Below are 16,562 nucleotides of genomic sequence, written 5' to 3'. Positions count from 1 at the left end.
CGCCTACACCACATTAGTGTGGACGTATACGAATACCGTAAAGAGTAGAAAAGTGTTCGGTCAGCTGTGTCGCACGTTTTGATTTCCATTCGCTGTTTGCTGTTGGATTTCGGAAAATGGGAGGCCACCACAAGAAGAATCTGCGTGCCGAGAAGGCCAAAGTTAAGCTCAAGGGAGCCAAGCTGCCCAAGGGTCTCAATGTGACCAAGACCGACTTTAAGGTGCGCAAGATCGAGATCCGAGAGCAGCTCAAGGAGACGTCGTACACCGAAACTGGCCAGCGGCAGCTCAACCTTAAGGAGACCCTGTCCCGGCTGAAACATCACAGCTTCAAGTTCCGCACGGATGCCATGCGCAATGTGCGCGAGTCGGTCAAGTCCGGCCAGGCCGATCATCTCATCGGCCACCTCAACGAACTCTTCCAGGGCATCGCCGCTGGCGCCCTCGACATGGAGCACAGTGTACGGCAGGAGTCGTTCAAGACACTCGATGTGCTGCTGGAGGTACTGCATCCACAGGCTGTGGCGCCCTTCTTCCATGTGATTTCGACCTATCTTAAGTGCGCCATGACCCACATCCATCCCACCATACAGGAGGACTCGCTGCTGATGCTGGACGTGCTGATGCTGCGAGTGCCACCCTCACTGCTGGCGCAGCGCAGTGCCAGCACCATTGTGGGAAACTTCATTGACATGATCTCGCGCTCCCGCCACGACAACGAGAAGTCAAATCGCACGCTCACCATGAACCTGGGCCACGGCAAGCAGACGACCGTCAAGTGGCGGACCAAGGTGCTGCTCCGCCTTCAGCAGATACTCGCCACACTGGCGCAACACAGCGCCAAGACAGCCAGCACCAAGTATACAGTTCATGTCGTTAATTTTGATGAAAACCGTGCCAACTATTATGGTCTGCTCAGCCCGTACGCGCAGGACACCCGCGACTTGTATGCCATCCTCCACGAGCCCAAGCTGAGCGCAGAGGGTGCCCAGCTGCAGACGTATGTGGAGCAACTGATGCCCCTGCTGCATGACAGTTGGCTGGAGGTGAGGCCGCAGCAACAGCAGCCCCTCCTGCCGCCGGATGCCTCGGCCAGCCTCTACGTTGTGGTCAACCTGATAAGCCAGCTGTGGACGCTGATCAACCAGCACGAGGCAGCGAACAGCACCAACGAGCTGAGCCTCTGGCTCAGGCAGAATCATTCTAAAAAGTTTCTAAAGAACTTCCTCGAGCAGGACGGCCGTCGCTTCCCCTACCAGCAGATGCCGCACACTCAGCCAAAGGGCAAGAAGTTGGCCAAAGAGAAGGGTCCCGCCGACGGCGGCGAGCAGTGCCTGCCCCAGAACATGGCCATTGTCCAGATAGCCTGCCAGTTCTACCCAGATCCGAGCGAAAAGCAGGCCACGGTCTTCGTCCACCTCGTTCAGTATATGAACGAAACACTGAAGCAGCTGGAAAAGCTGACGCCGGAGCACCAGCTGCCTCTGGTCACCGCCCTGCGTTCGCTGCTGCTGGACAACTCGCTGGCGCTGCACAATCTGATACCAGAGCAGTTGACGAGTCTACTGCAGGCCTCCATGCTGGCGTATGTCGAACAGCGCTATGCCACGCGCGAGGGTGTCTCCACCAAGATGCTGAGCCTGCTCTGCGAGATTGTGCAGCAAACGGAGCTGTATAAGCGCTTTGGCGGTGAGGAGCGATTCGCCCTATTTCTGGGCTATCTGCCGGAGCTGCTGCTCAAGCCAACGGTGGCCGAGGGAACGCTGCGTGCCATGGCCACCCTTTGCCGCCAGATGAATGCCATTTTCATGTCCGCCCTCGTACAAAGCTCTGCTGATATCCTTCTCCACCTGTCGCAGCTTCAGGTGACGGGCAATGCCCAAGGCGATGAAAAATTTGAGAATCAAAAGCGTATCCTCAATCTATTCTACTATGCCCGAACATGTGACACAAAGAACCAACTGAAGAAGGCGCTCAGGCAGCTGGCCAAGCAGCAGACAGTCGACAAAGACGAAGATGAAGATGATTCCCCCTCAAATGAACAAATTTTCAGCTACTTGCAGTCGGTGCTGGCGTATGACTAACCAACCCTTTCAAACAGTTACTAAATCTAGTTTATATTCTAATATATTTTCTCTCAATTACTGACGGAACATCCATTCAGGTTTTGGGCTTCTTTTGGGGCTTGGGCTTGAAACGATCCAGGACAGAGCGTGGGGGCTTTGGCTTTGAGTCGCCTGCCAACTCCTTGCTGCTGCTGTGCTGCTTGATCACGCTCTTCTTGGCCTGCCTCACCTCCGCTATAAACTCCTGGAGAAAATGAAATAAAACAAACATTCAGTGGATTCAGTTTTAGGCAGATTCCGATTCAGATTCACTTACCTTTCGCTTTGTATCTTTCACAATTTGCTTGTTGCGCGATGCCTTGGCAGTGCCGCCGCGACCCTTCATCTTGCGTCGGGAATTCATGCGTATGGCTGGTGGCTTGAGGTGGAAGAGCTGTCGCTTGGCATCGATCTTCTCCTGCAACGTGGGCGCATCGACGCCGGTGATCTCATTGGGGTCGAGGGTGATCAGTTCGGGTGGAATCTTTTCGAGCAGGGCGTGCACCTCGTGCTCGCGACGCTGCTTGCTGGTCTCATACGGATTGTCCTCGAGGGCATCGTAGTTGGGCTCACCGGAGCCAGGCACCAGCACCGAGTGGAAGCCCTTGGCCGTGGATAGACCCAAAACATCCTCGTACGGACAGAAGCGCAGGCCATGGACAAAGGCATCACAGCGCTGGCGGAGATAGGGCAGCTTGGTGCGATCCCCAGTGCCCCCGCCGGACAGCAGATCCGTGTAGGTCTCCATATAGTTGCCCTGGGACAGTGCCAGCATGCCGCGCTGCGACACATCCAGCTCGTTGGCGGGCAAACGCAAGCGGAAGAGGGCCAGCGGCTGGTCGTTCAGCATGCGGATGTCCCAGACCTTGACGTTTCGATCCAGGCCGGCGGTGACCAGATGCAGTCCCTTGGGGTCCACCGTCATGGCCGTCATCGCTGTCGAGTGGCAGAGCAGCTTTGCCAGCGGCTCACGCACCTTGGGCGACCACATGGAGACGACGCCACGGCTGCCGCCCACGCACAGGACACCGTTGCTGGGATTGTGTCGCAGTAGGCGTATGTCGCCCAGGCCGGTGTTGAAGTTACCCACCAGCTCGCCCATGGAGACGTCCAGCCAGGAGACATAGCCCGCACTGTTGCCGGCAGCTAGAAGGAAGTGGTAGGGCAGAAAATCAAGTCGATTCACGTTCGTCAGGCGCTTGACGCAGTGCAGCTCCGTGCCCTTCTTGTCGTAGAAGTAGACCCAGCTCTTCTGGGCCACCGCATACATGGTGGGCACGTGCAGCCACTGGACATCGGCCACGCTCTCCATCACATTGAATTCGCAGTGGAGCTTCTTGGTGACCCAATCGAAGGCGGCGACATGGCCCCGCCTGCCGCCCAGAAGCAGATGACGTCCGTTCTTTGAGTATCGCATGGTGTAGGGGCCGAACTCCAGTTTGAGTTGGAAGTGCTTGGACGCCGACTGAAGATCCACATTGGCCGCAATCTGCTCCTGACGATACTCGGCCGTTATCTCGCCCTCGTCGGCACCCAGCTGGCCGGCGGTCTCCTGCAGCAGCAGCTCTGTGCGTGCCGCCTGTTCTGTGGCATAGTCCAGGTACACCTCCTTGCGCTCTTGCTGCTCCTTAAAGTGCCTCGTCTTGACGCCGCGCGCCTCTACCTTTTCACCTCGCGAGTACTTGGCCAGCAGCTCCGGTGGTACGTGGCTCTTCCGGGCTTCAGCTGGGTCTGTCTCCTCGGCTTTGACCTTGTTGGGACGCAGTGGCTTACTGGCTTTCGACTGCGTTTGCATTCTGATGAATTCCCCCACAAAATTTTGTTGATTTTTGCGCTTTAACTTGACCGGCTGTAAGCCAGCGGTGTCGCCATCGGCAGCGGCATTGTCTGTGTCGAAATAGCGTTTGTAGGGTACCTTGGGCTTCGCGCGCCCTTTCGGTGGGGCCTTGGACATGGTGCCAAAGCTACAAATTAAACAAACTCTCAAAAACAAAAACGAAGTTTTAAAACAACGTGCACGTGCTGCAGTGTGACCGCGGGCTGTTGACCAAATATACCGTCTGATCCTAAAAAATCTACCTAAATATACTTTCTCATTTTCCAAAAATACCGCAAACAGCTGTGCTCGATGGCCAAAAACCCGCAAATAGTCGATAAGAAAACTTGTTGAGCTTATCGAAAATCAAATTTAAATTTATTCAATTATTTAAAGGCTAATTATAGAAGGTTCTTAGTATAATGCAACGAAAAGACATCAAAATACATTTTAAGCTCAAACAGAAAGTGCTTTCAAGGTCTTTTCAACTAGTTGTAGGCGATTTAAGTGTTTTTAAAGTTAAGACTTAATTTGGTACGATACTCGTTAGACGAATTTGAAGATTAACGCCACATCAGTCTATGGGAAGCGTAAATCAATCTAGATTCTAGAACAAACTAATAGACACGCCCATAGGGCAGTGCATTGGGATAATACGGCATTAAAAATTTGGCCCCAAAACGGGGCTGGGACTGGGCCGATTCGCTGCTCGAGGAGAACATTGATGTGCAGATATCGGCCCGATCGCGATGCAGGCGGCTGCTGCTGTTCGACGTGCTCGTTCCGGCCAGGCCCGTACCCGTGCCAGTGCCACTGCCCAGTCCTAGTCCCAGGCCAAATCCTAATCGAGCGCCATGACGACGCTCTCGGCGACGCGTGCGTATCAATGAAAAGATGGCCACGACGACGGCCACCAGGAAGATCAATCCAAGAATACAAAAGGAAATGGCCAGCTTCGAGATGGACAGACAGAGAGTGCCCTCACCCGGCAGCGGTCGCACATGAGGCGCATAATCCTCCACTGAAATGAGCACAAGTATTGTGAGCCTGCGGAGCGGGATGTGGCTGGGGATTGCACTTACCGCTCATGTTGTACCGCCGGTCGTGGCGCAGGCGATCCACTTCGATCTGCGGCGCAGTCACGGCCAGCGAGTTGAACACCTCAATGCGTGCCAGGTGCTGGTCGGCACTCAGCTGCAGCTGCTGCTGCTGCTCGGCGAGGCGACAATTCAACTTGAAGAAGATTCAAAAATTAGAGTTTTATTCGAATGTGTAATGGTAACGGGTGACGGTTGCCTCCTCCACTTTTCAGCTTCAGTTGAGTGCGTCTTGGTGCAATAACCACATTAATTAGCAGACGCAACAGCACTAAATCCTAACACGCTACGCTGGGCACTGCAGTAGAAGCCGGCAGCAGGGCAACACTTTCGTTTTTCATTGCAAGTGGCAACTGAACAATTGGTACGAACAAACTCGTATATGAGATGCATTATATTGGGCCTTGTTTCAACTGCTACATATGTATGTATATGAATTTACTTATTGTGGTCCTGGTACTTACATTCGGACACTTCCCCTTGCATAGCTGCACGCCACAGCTAACATGCAGGCGCTCGCGATCGGGAAACTTGAAGGCGGGAAATGTGGCCGCAAACGTGCGCTCGACCAGATCTTCCTCGTGCTGCTTTGACCAGCCCTCCTCGGCGGGCTTGTGGTGTGTGTGCAGAGCGGGCATTACCTGCAACAGTCCACAATGAGAATTTTACACTTTGAGTCTCGGGTCAACACTTTTTCGGGTGTACATAACGTTCCTGAACCTGTCTCTGGCCCTGTCCCTGAACCTGAACCTGAACCATTACGTTTTAATGATCGCTTATACAACATGATATATGTATGTGTGTGTGTGTGTGTGTGTGTGTTTGTATGGTGGTGACAAAATCCCGCGCTAACCATTCTCTCGCACGCTCTCACATTTGGCCATTTCCGTTACGTGCGTACTCGTACCTACATATGTACATACATATGTATATACAAACAAGAAACGGTAACAAAAGTCATGTTTTGTAGCCAAGTTCAATGGCAGATTGAGATACAACTACAACGAGTACGAAGGTGGCGGCTATGCTGTGCTCTACGTAAAGCAAATGTATGAAATTACAAGACAATGTGATTTACATCTCGTCTTGCAAGCCATTGTTGGCTAGCAAGTAGGAAAACCGAAAGAGGGAACCCCGTGGCACGTTGATTAGCCTGGTGATGATGTCTGTCTGGTTTCAATTTACAAGACCCCCAAAGAGCACGTGTTGCCGCATGTGTGTGGGTGGCTTGTGGGGTGGTACGGGATGCTTGTGTGACTGCGAAACTTGAGACAATAACAATAAGAGCAAATTGTTGAGGAAGTTCAAACGAGTTCACGTGCAGAAAGATGGTAAATATGTAACCAAGTGTAAAGTGGATCGAAACGGATGAAAGAGTGTTGAATTGTTGTATTCCGGCCACTGAAAGATTTGTATTCATTGGTATACATAGGGTAAAAGCTGACATAATACAGCGCAAAAACGATAAATGTATGTATGTATGTAGGATTCAAATTCTCATCGCAAATGGGTCACAGGATCTATCGACATCGAGTATCTGCTGTCATAACGGTTCTAAGACCACGAGTTGTTGTTGCTGTGGGTCACATTCTCGAAAAAAAAGAACTGTGCCATCGCTGCGCGCGCTCAAACAAACAAAAGACAAAAGTTTTTATTTCACTTTTCTTCCACGCTCTGACCCAGAAGTGTTTCTAAACCAAACAAATCAACTTGTGATGGTTGTGCGCATAAATTTGCAATCTGGTCGCGGGGGTAGGTGGGCAGCGCAGGGCAGGGCAGGCGAAGGGGCTAAACCAACGCAAAAGAAAATGAAATGTGCTAAAACGGAAGGTAAGTCCAAGACAAGACAAGACAGAGGCAGAGACAGAGACAGAGACATACTCAGAGGAAGAGTCAAACAATAAAACAAACATAAAATGCAAATGGTTTCATCTGTTGTTGCTGCTGTTGTGTTGTTTTTTCTTCGTTCCGTTAAAATAAAACAAAAATTAAGCCGTGAGATCTTTTTTTGCTGCTTCTCCAATGCAAAAGCAACAATGGAGAAGAGAAGAGCAGTGTCAGAAAAAGATTTGTTTGACCCATTTAAGGCCGCAAATGAATGACATGTGCATAAAGCTGCGACGCTGCCGCCACAGCGCCCCTGGATGGAACGGAACGGAATGCAAATGGCCGGACTGGCAATGGCATTGCCATGGCCCCTTCCGCTGCGTTCCGCTGGTGCTGTTGCTGGTGTTGGTGCTGTCCGGGGATAGAGATGTAGATGGAGCAACACCACCACCACCAACACAAACAACTTGATGTCAAAATGCTAAACGATAAATATTTCTGTGTATTTCACTGTTGGCTAATTGTTGTGACCTCCTAATTTACTCAAGAAGAACTGAAGCAAGAACCCAGAGAACAACAGTTCGCAGGCGTTTATTTTAGTTGTTTTTCGTAGTTTCTTTAATGACTTTTAAGGGGGGGCTACGGCTCGACTCCACTGCTTGGCTGGGCAACGAAAACTGTTCTAACGATCGCGTAATTATAGCTAACAGTTTTGCTGCCTTTTGCCTCCACATTTAATGCCGCGCGGGTCGGTGCTGTAATAACTGTTACAATTAATGAGGCGGCTCTGCTGCTGCACTCTGCCGAGTCTGTGTCTGTGTGTGTGTGTGAGAGAGGCGAAACTGTTTTGGCAATGTGCAAGATCCGATATCGATTGTGGGTGTCAGAAGAGATGATGTCTAACTGGTTGTTATTTGTGCATACTCTCTTGATACCCTCTAGATGGCTGTCGTCTATAAAAATGAAAGTTAAATGCGATCAATCGTTGATCGCCCCACAGCGTAATCAGCATTAGCATCAACAGCAGCTTCAGCTTCATTAATTAATGACTTTTTTGCTTTTGGCTTGTCTCGTCTGAGTCTTGTCTCTTTGGTCTAACGGTTAATCACATTTCTAGCTCTACCTCTCTCTCTCTCTCTCTCACTCTCTTTCTATGTTTTGTAGAATGTCTCGCCGCTGGCGCTGGTTACGCAAATGGTTGGGGGGAATCTCCGAGCGACTGCAGCCACCGTGCGGGCCCGCACTGTACTCACCTGCTCGTCAATCGGACAGCCTCGTGCATCGAGCAGCTGCTGCGTGGATTCTCCGAGTCCGTCGAGTGCCGCGCAATCCACCACACGGACCCCAATGGTGCCGGGCACTATGGCGCGTACGGTTAAGGTGGTGGGCACGCCCACTTCCACAGAGCCAGTGCCATTGGGACCGCCCAGTTCCAGCCAAATGCGAACTCGCGGCGTGTCCATATTATGATTATGATGATGATGATGATGATTATGTTGAGGTACTGCAGAAGGGACCGTGGAGGAGGAGGAGGAGGCCACATGGATGGCAGACGCAGCGGCCAAGGCACGCATTCTTGCATTTCTGTAATAAATATGAAAATGGCTATGGCTATGGCTATGACTGTGGATAGATTAAGAGATTACCTCTCCCGACCATTGTCTGTGCGCAGAAGTGGCACTCCTGGCACTCCTGGCAGCGGCATGCCCATGGCCTTGGCCGGCAGCTGACACCTAACCGAGCTGAGGATATCCGTGCTTTGTCGCAGCTTTTGCTCCATCTGAAGCATCACCCGCACCGTGTACTCTATGCCGCCGTCGGCCAGCGGATCGGCACGCACGCCACAGCCGGAGGTGGGGATACGCAGCTGCAGATGGGTGGAGTCTTTGCCGCGGGAGCGGCACTCCAGCGGGAAGTCCTTGGCATAGAGCAGGCCGCGAAATGGTCGGCTCAGCAGCAGCTGCATGTCCAGCATTTCCCTGCTGCAGTTCACCTGCAGCCGCTGGATTTGCATGGATGGGACAGCAGATGGAGCTAGGCTTGGGGCTGGGGTTGTGGTTGGGGCTGATGCTGAGGCTGGGACTGGGGAGGTGTCAGTGGAAGTCGTGGCGGCGGCGGTTAGTGTCGTTCTGGTTGCCCAGCTAGCATGACACACCAATTGCGGCAGATGCAGCAGGCCGATAACGGCGGCAAGTGGCAGCAGCCCGCGGTGTAGGCCAAAGCCAAAGCAGAAGGAGAAGAAGAAGAAGAACATGTTTCCGATTTCCCGTTTGCCGCCGGCCCAGGCCCGCCCCAGCGATGAGAACCGCAAATGATGATGCTACCTGCTGGATCGGCCAACACCTGTTGCTGCTCTTGCTGCTGCTTTTGCTTGATGAAGCGTGTGGCAAGTGCCTGCTGGCTGGTGGCAGTTGTTAGTTGGGGGAGTTGCGAGGTGGGAGGCGGAGGCGGGGGGTGGGCGTGTCGTAATTGGCCTACTCCCAGTGCGAGAAGAGAATCTGGTCGCGTCTGGTCGGATCGTCTGCGAAATAGATGACGGAAAAGTGTGTACAGCTTTAGCAACGATTTTGAGCACAACCTCGATTAAATGGATATTTATAAGCTGCACAAATGGTCCAAGTTCGTCCCTTTCCCAATCTTTATAGATAAACAATTGCGATGCCAATTCCGCACCGAAATCGGGTCAAGTTTGGGTGGCTGGGGGGAGAGGGAGCTTGGGAGATGTTGCAGCACGGGCGAACAAATAAATAAACCAAATAAATAAATGCGATAAAAGCCAACAAGCCAGAGCTTAAATCAACATCAACATCAACATAATGCGTCTGCCTGCAACTTTGCGTAATCCCATTTGATGTTGCTTGCTGGCTGGCGTTGTCTTGTTTGCCCATTTATTTGTGTTTGAGCTTCGCATCTCTTATTAGCTCAATTTTGTTTGCATTTGGGCATTGTAATCATCCCAATTAACAATAAAACGTTGACTATCCCATCCCAGACTCCCAAAAAGACTTTTCAAAGTCAAATCAAACAAATTTGCTCACCTTCTGCCCTTCACTTTTTGTGGGTCAAATGTTTAAAAGTCCTTTGTAATCCTTTGTATGATTGATTTTATTTAATTCTCAATTTCTGGTAGTATTTTAAATTGATTTATTTATACACATCACAAGCAACAATAAAAAAACAAACGGTAATCTTTGCACAATTTTTGCGGTCAATTGAAATGGGGGAAAAAATAACTGAGAGAACCGCAATTTTGGAATTAGTTGATTATCGCCACTACGCATGCGTTCGCTTCACACGTTTCAGAAATGTGCAGAAAAACAACAACAACAAAAATAAGGTACAAGATGGAGAAAAACGGATTTGAAGATGAGTAAGTCAAGCCAGGGCAAACGCGCGCCACCGACTGTGCAAAAGCAATGCAGTCGTTGTTGAGCGATACGACTCAAGAAGATAGCCAAGTTAGTAGTCGGCCGCTAACCGCAAACGCGATGGAAGAAGCAGAAGACGGTCGTGGCTACGCATGCGCTGTGATTTGGCGCGGCGATATCAAGCCGTTTAAATAATTGACTATCGATACTTGTGAACAGTGCGATGACTTTTTCGGAAACATCGCCAGATTACCAATATTGGCTGGCCACACTGTCTAATTTCGCAAGGTATAAGAATAATAGGAACGCCCACCATCGATTTCTCATTGGAAAATAGTGAGTTTTAAACTTAATTTGTAAACATTCCAACAAAAGAAAGTCTTGAAAACTAGCCAATCTTGTTGAGAACTGATTGATAGATCGGATAAAATCATAGTTTTAGTGCTGAGACTAGCTAGTCTTATCAAATAGAACATCAAAATCGAGGAAAATGATTTAAGATATACGGTATATTTACAGTATATTTTGAAACTGCAAGGGTATATTTCGGTATATTTCCGAGGGTCTGTCGGCATATTTGATCGACATTACCGCGGTCACACCACCACATTTATCAAGACGAACCACATCGTTGTACCGCTATAAATTGTAAATAAAATAGCATTTCCGGGATACAACCGAAACTCGCAGCGTATCGTATCAGATGAATCTGAATATGTCTGAGATAATTGAGTTTGTGCTGCCTCCCCGCGACTATCCGAATGAAGACAATGCCATTTCTGTGGGAAGTGTGGGCACCGTCAACGAGGACGCTACCTACGTTGTGCTGGACGGACTGAGCCATGAGTACGATGAAGATTTTCTCATTGTCAACGAGGACCTGACCGAAGATGAGTTGCAGTTCGAGGAGCCCGACCATGACCAGCAGCTGGACAACGAGCAGCAGCCCTTTACGCAGGAGCAGTATGTGGTGACGGAGCTAACGTCCGAAATGGATGAGACGTTGGAAGAAGAGGACGGTGACGAGAATGATTTCGAGCAGTACCAAACAGAACCGACTGTTTTCGAAGAGGCAGATGACCCCGAGGCGGAGCTGGAGGCGGAACAAGAGCTAGACATGGACTCTTCGTTGGAACCTGAGCCAGTGCTGGAGTCGGGGCCGTCTCCAGTGCCAGTGAAGAAAATCAAAGCCAACCCGCAAAGCGTCATACGCACATACAACACCTTCGTCGACGAGGACGAGCCCGCACAGTATGTGGAGCCTAGCAAAAAATTACTAAACATATTCAAGGGACCTCGCCGCTATTTGCTATTCGACGACCTCTTGGCCACAATTGTCGACTTCGATGAGAACACCACACCGATTGTGGAGTTCTCAATGACCACCGGTCTGCCGGACGCCAAGCTGCCCGTCGAGTGCGGCATATGCCCAGATGTGATGCACAAGTCCAAGCTGTCCAGGCATCAAAAGTTGCATCTGGTACCTGGAACTAATCGTTATTCGTGCATCTATTGTGCGGAAACGTATCGTGATTGTAAATACCTGGCAGGGCATGCCCGCCGACACATGGGCATACGACCGTACGTTTGTCACGTGTGCAAGTTGTATTTCTCCACCAAGCAGGATCTGCGGGTGCACAACCAGCGGCGGCACCAGAAGAAGGAGCACGTCTGCGAGCTGTGCGGCAAAACGTTTGCCCAGAACACGCAGCTGAAGCGACATCGGGAGGCCACGCACGAGAAGAAGCGTCGTTTCCAGTGTCACAGCTGCCAGAAGGCTTACTACAAAAATTTCTCCTTGCAGGAGCACATACGGAACGTGCACATGGGCAAGCGACGAATGCTGAAGTGCCCCTTCTGCGGCATGCAGTGTCGCGACGCGCACAAGATGGCCCGCCATCGCAAGGAGATGCATCTCAATCAGGACTCGTTCGAATGCCACCTGTGCCAGGAGGAGTTCACCGACATCAATTATTTCGATGCGCACAAGCGTTCTATTCAGTGCCGCACCAATACACAACGTTATATCAAGGAGCATCGTTCGGGAGAGGCGTCCGGCTCCGGGGATGCCAGTGGTCTGGCTGAGAACGATGACGAGGACGCAATGGGCTTGGAGGACGAATTTGATGAGGATGCTGGACTGCTGTTCGAGGAGGCGAGTCCCGAAGACCCCGATGACAGTGAATATGTCAATGGTACATATTTCCAAGAGGGTGATCCGCGGTACGTCCAGATATCCGACTATGACGGTCAGATAGTGGAGGGAGTTGTTCTGCACGAAGAGGAGCCAGAGGAAGAAGCCTACACCGAGGAAAAATATCACTATGACGCCATGCAAGAGAACAGCTATACAGAGCATTCTGTTGGACGGGAAATAAGCGCCGATGAGCTGATTTACGAAATCACTCTGAAGACTGAGGATGACAATTAAGTGGTGTAATGTGGTACCCCTATTCCCCCTCCTCCACCACCGCACATTTGTGCAGTATGTAAATAGATACAAATTGAACATACATAAACTAAGAAGAACTTTTAACCCAAACCACAAATAAAACAAAATATAGTAAAATACATTAACTACCGAACAATCAAATCAATCTATCAAACTTGGCAAAGAATGCGACAGTGCCAGGCAGGGCTGTATTCGACATGGCATCAGAGACTGAAAATGCAACCTCGCTAACGCAGGGCGGCTTAGGATAATAATGCTGGAATCGGTTGGGTCGTGTCGGAGTGGAGTCATTGATAAGGAAAACGGAAAAGCCACGCTTGTAGGGCAGGCGTATTATGTCTAGGCAAATGGAAAATTTTCCATTCACTTGCCATTCGCAGCGCCTGGATGACGTCAACAAGATGTAAATGTATCAAATTTACTGTACTATTCTCGATACTATCGATAGCTTGCAAAATGCGACTACTCGTGCTGGGCAAAAAACAAAAAAAAACAAACTGCACGCATATGGGCACTTTTAATGTGAGACGACAAATAAACAAAATGCTAATACCGGGAGCCTGGCAACCTTTGATGTTTCGATCAAACATCTACTTTGAGCATAATACAGCGCTGGGTGTCAGCAAGCAGTTCACCGAAAGTTCATTTAACCACAGATTTGCAGACGCAAAGCGATTGAATCATGGATGAAGACGAGGAAGTCGAGATCAAGGCAGTGGAGTCGGATGCCGAAGCCCTGGACAGCTGGGAGACCTTCCACGAGCGCATCGATTCCCTCATCGTAAACGAGCACTGCGATGCGCCCATACGCAAACTGGACGAACGTCGCCGGACCATACTGGGCACGGTGCGCAATCAGTTCCAAACCGCACCCAAGGGCACAGCCGAGCGGTGTGCGACAGAGAAGCCACTGATCGATCAGCAGCTGGAGCTGTCTAGTCAGCGGCTAGACGAGCTGGTACGCTTTGGCGACGAGCTCGTCACCAATGTGCGTGTGGCCAATGAGCGACGAGAGCTGAACCGGCGTATGTTTGAGGCCACGCAGCAGGCGCAGACGCAGGTGATGCTGCAGCGCGAGAGCATCGAGAGTATGGCCAAGTTCGAGGACATTAAGGCACGCTGGACGGAACTGGAGGACATCAACGAGCCGATGATGCTCTGGGACCAGATCGAGGACCAAAAGAAGCGCATCGCCGAGATAATGCAGCGCAAGGATGAAATGATTGACGCCTGCCAGAAGGAGGTCGATCGCATAAATGCCAAATACGACTTCGATCGGGAGCGTCAGGCACAAGACCTGTGCTGCCTGGTGGAGCGCGTTGACCACCAGGTGGAGGTGCTGAAGGAGGCCTACAAACAGCATCTGCAAATGCTTCGCCACACCATCGAGGAGGAGCGCCAGTTGTTCGCCGTCAGTGCCGTGGAGAAGTGGCGCACCTTTTTCGATGCCCTCAACAAGAATTTTGATGAGAAGGCCAATCTGGTGCGCACCCGCCAGCAGTTCTATGCCAATCAGACGCAGCACATCAACGCCTCCCAGGAGGAGTTGACCAAGAGCACACGCATCCGCCTGGACAAGGAGTGCGAGCGCCTGGAGTTGGAGCTGCGACGCACGCGCGACAACGTGCTTATGAACTCGGAGAAGCTCGACTACAACTATCAGGTGCTGCAGAAGCGCAACGAGGAGAACGTGATCATCAACAACCAGCAGAAGCGGCGGGTGGCCCGCCTCTATGAATCGATTGGACGCATTCGTCGCAGTCTGAAGAATCTTTATCTTACGGGCAAGCGGAACATAGATCGCCTGTCCCAGGACATCTATAAACTGCACGCCAATATTCACGATATGGAGCTGAAGGCCCACCAGGCGCGCCTCAACAACAAGGAGAAGTTCAATCGCATTTGGGAAATCAACTTTAAGGAGCTGAACCTGCTCGTGGATCGTGTCTATCACATCGACCGCATCGTTCACGAGCAACAGCTGGCCCTACCCTGGAAACGTCCCATTCCGCCGATAGAGAACATCAACAAGACGCGCCAGAAGCACAACAACGTCTTGGAGCGATTCGATTTGCGCATAGGTCGGGTGCCTAAGAACCGCGTGGTGAACAAGACTGGAGGCAAGTTTAAGGCGGACATCAAAGAGCTGCCAGTTGAGTCGTTGCGCCTGATGCGGAACCTGGTCCGAAAGCTGGCGGACCGCGGTGGCTTTCTCATCGAGCAGCGGCTGATCAAGATACTCGAGCCCTATTCGGAGGAGGACAAGTGCCTGGTGCGGCTGGACAACATATTCGCTGCACTGCGAATTCAACGCCTGTCCGATGTCCACGAGTTGACCCAGGTCTTTCTGCCCTACACTTACTGTCCCAACTGCCAGCCCGGCGGACTGAGTCCGCGCAAGTGCGCCGAGGTGTTTATGAAGCACCAGAAGTCCAGCCGACTGGACCCGGACGTGCACGCTCAGCTGGACGATGAGGAGCTGCATCGCGAACAGGAGCCCCATATGGATACGTTAATGGTGAAGGGTTATGAAATGTCCAAAGTCTGCAAGAATCACTATCTGGTGATGGAGCCGGCCCTGTGCCTGCACGCCATGAATCTGTACACGACAAAGATGCACAAGCAAATGTACCACAACATGCCCGGCCGCCAATCGATCGCTGTCAACTTAATCCAGTTCTCCGACGACGATATTCGCAATTTCTGGCGCAAGTTTATCGGCTGCTTCCCTCCGGCCAAATGCAAGCTGTGGAAGACCCTCGAGCATGGCCTCAATCACTACGTGGAGGTGCTGAAGATGCGCGTCCAGTACGACGCGGAGGTTGTGTTCTTGCGCCGCCAGAACGAAGAGCTGCGCCATCTGCTGCAGAAGTTTAAAGTATAATCTTTATTATACCCGGTACTCGAAGAGTAAATAGGGTATATTGTATTTGTGCACATAGTGAATGTATGTAACGCACAGAAGGAAACGTCTCCGACCCCATAAAGTATATATATTCTTGATCAGCATCAATAGCCGAGTCAATTGAGCCACATCTGTCTGTCCGTCCGTCTGTCCGTCTTGTTTGTCGGCTAGTTCTCAGAGACTATAAGAGCTAGAGCCACCAAATTTTGGCTCCAGACTGCTGTATGCTCACACTGAAACCAGTGTAATTCACGGAATGAGCCACGCCCCTTTCGCCTCCTCAAAAGGGCGAAAACCTCCCAAATCTACAATTTTGAAGATAAGAGAAAACTAAAAACGCCATTTCGTAGGGAATGATTATATCTATCATATCACCAAATTGGGGCATTATTGGAGCATTATTATAGCCACAATGAAGAAATTAATTTGCAGTGGCCAAACCCACCCCGTTCCGCAGCTTATATTTGTTTTTTGCATATTCTCCCATTCACACTCTGCTTCGCGCAGTGGCCGCACACTGACCGCCGGCCGCTGGCTCTGCCTCTGCCGTGAGTCTGCAGTGTGTTGCTCTAGGGGAGGGTGGCGAGCTAAAGAGGCGTTGGCGTGAGTAGTGTTGTAGATGTAGATGACAGATGAAGAAAAAAATTAAAATTTGACAAATAACCGCTAATGTACAGATGTACTGAGTGCCGGGTATAAAAGTTGTGACGCGTAAGAAGCGTCTCACACGTCCCTTCTCGTTTTTTAATATATTCACACATTTACACATTATTGATGCCATAAGAAATTTCCATTTTACTTTCGGCAAACTCAGCTTCACTTTCAAAGCTCTCCAACTGCACCTGCAACTGCACCGAATTTCGGCCTGCCAATGCTAAATTCTGAGTGTGCTTTCCCACACCCCGCCCATCGCCCAGCTTAGATCACCGTTAAGACTGAACCAGAGGGAAACACCCACTTTAAAAGCTCTCCCCTCGTGCGACTGCATTTGT

The 16,562-nt window shown here is 50.8% G+C and overlaps 4 protein-coding genes across 4 annotated transcripts; 2 read left to right on the top strand and 2 right to left on the bottom strand.

The window, feature by feature from the left end:
• Positions 1-30: 30 nt before the first annotated feature.
• LOC117896163 (dynein regulatory complex protein 1 homolog) lies at positions 31-15,558 on the top strand. Its single transcript, XM_034804242.1, has 2 exons — positions 31-1,617; positions 13,358-15,558. The coding sequence occupies exons 1-2, from the start codon at positions 117-119 to the stop codon at positions 15,547-15,549; spliced, it is 3,693 nt and encodes a 1,230-aa protein (XP_034660133.1). The 5' UTR covers positions 31-116; the 3' UTR covers positions 15,550-15,558.
• LOC117896199 (WD repeat-containing protein 46) lies at positions 2,110-4,152 on the bottom strand. The gene is made up of 2 exons (XM_034804322.1): positions 2,383-4,152; positions 2,110-2,310 (listed from the first exon to the last, which is right to left on the bottom strand). Exons 1-2 carry the CDS (start codon positions 4,057-4,059, stop codon positions 2,161-2,163), a joined length of 1,827 nt encoding a protein of 608 aa, XP_034660213.1. The 5' UTR covers positions 4,060-4,152; the 3' UTR covers positions 2,110-2,160.
• On the bottom strand, positions 4,322-9,341 carry LOC117896351. The gene is made up of 5 exons (XM_034804624.1): positions 8,492-9,341; positions 8,099-8,429; positions 5,483-5,659; positions 5,004-5,154; positions 4,322-4,942 (listed from the first exon to the last, which is right to left on the bottom strand). Exons 1-5 carry the CDS (start codon positions 9,097-9,099, stop codon positions 4,539-4,541), a joined length of 1,671 nt encoding a protein of 556 aa, XP_034660515.1. The 5' UTR covers positions 9,100-9,341; the 3' UTR covers positions 4,322-4,538.
• LOC117896204 (zinc finger protein 19) lies at positions 10,825-12,801 on the top strand. Its single transcript, XM_034804335.1, has one exon. It carries the CDS (start codon positions 10,917-10,919, stop codon positions 12,642-12,644), a length of 1,728 nt encoding a protein of 575 aa, XP_034660226.1. The 5' UTR covers positions 10,825-10,916; the 3' UTR covers positions 12,645-12,801.
• Positions 15,559-16,562: the final 1,004 nt, after the last annotated feature.

Source organism: Drosophila subobscura, chromosome A, assembly GCF_008121235.1.
Source record: "Drosophila subobscura isolate 14011-0131.10 chromosome A, UCBerk_Dsub_1.0, whole genome shotgun sequence".
NCBI classification, from domain to species: Eukaryota; Metazoa; Arthropoda; class Insecta; order Diptera; family Drosophilidae; genus Drosophila; species Drosophila subobscura.
The sequence above is the reverse complement of the archived record's forward strand: the minus strand, read 5'-3'. Positions and strand labels throughout refer to the sequence as shown.

What these genes read in the sequence shown, in the direction of transcription:
- LOC117896163 (XM_034804242.1), top strand. Translation starts at nt 117, where the DNA reads ATGGGAGGCCACCACAAGAAGAATCTGCGTGCCGAGAAGGCCAAAGTT. An exon ending in GCGCTATGCCACGCGCGAGG is followed by an intron (nt 1,618 to 13,357) that starts GTGTCTCCACCA and finishes TCATGGATGAAG; the next exon opens with ACGAGGAAGTCGAGATCAAG.
- LOC117896199 (XM_034804322.1), bottom strand. Translation starts at nt 4,059, where the DNA reads ATGTCCAAGGCCCCACCGAAAGGGCGCGCGAAGCCCAAGGTACCCTAC. An exon ending in TGAAAGATACAAAGCGAAAG is followed by an intron (nt 2,311 to 2,382) that starts GTAAGTGAATCT and finishes CATTTTCTCCAG; the next exon opens with GAGTTTATAGCGGAGGTGAG.
- LOC117896351 (XM_034804624.1), bottom strand. Translation starts at nt 9,099, where the DNA reads ATGTTCTTCTTCTTCTTCTCCTTCTGCTTTGGCTTTGGCCTACACCGC. An exon ending in GCAAGGGGAAGTGTCCGAAT is followed by an intron (nt 5,155 to 5,482) that starts GTAAGTACCAGG and finishes ATCTTCTTCAAG; the next exon opens with TTGAATTGTCGCCTCGCCGA. An exon ending in CCGGCGGTACAACATGAGCG is followed by an intron (nt 4,943 to 5,003) that starts GTAAGTGCAATC and finishes TGCTCATTTCAG; the next exon opens with TGGAGGATTATGCGCCTCAT.
- LOC117896204 (XM_034804335.1), top strand. Translation starts at nt 10,917, where the DNA reads ATGAATCTGAATATGTCTGAGATAATTGAGTTTGTGCTGCCTCCCCGC.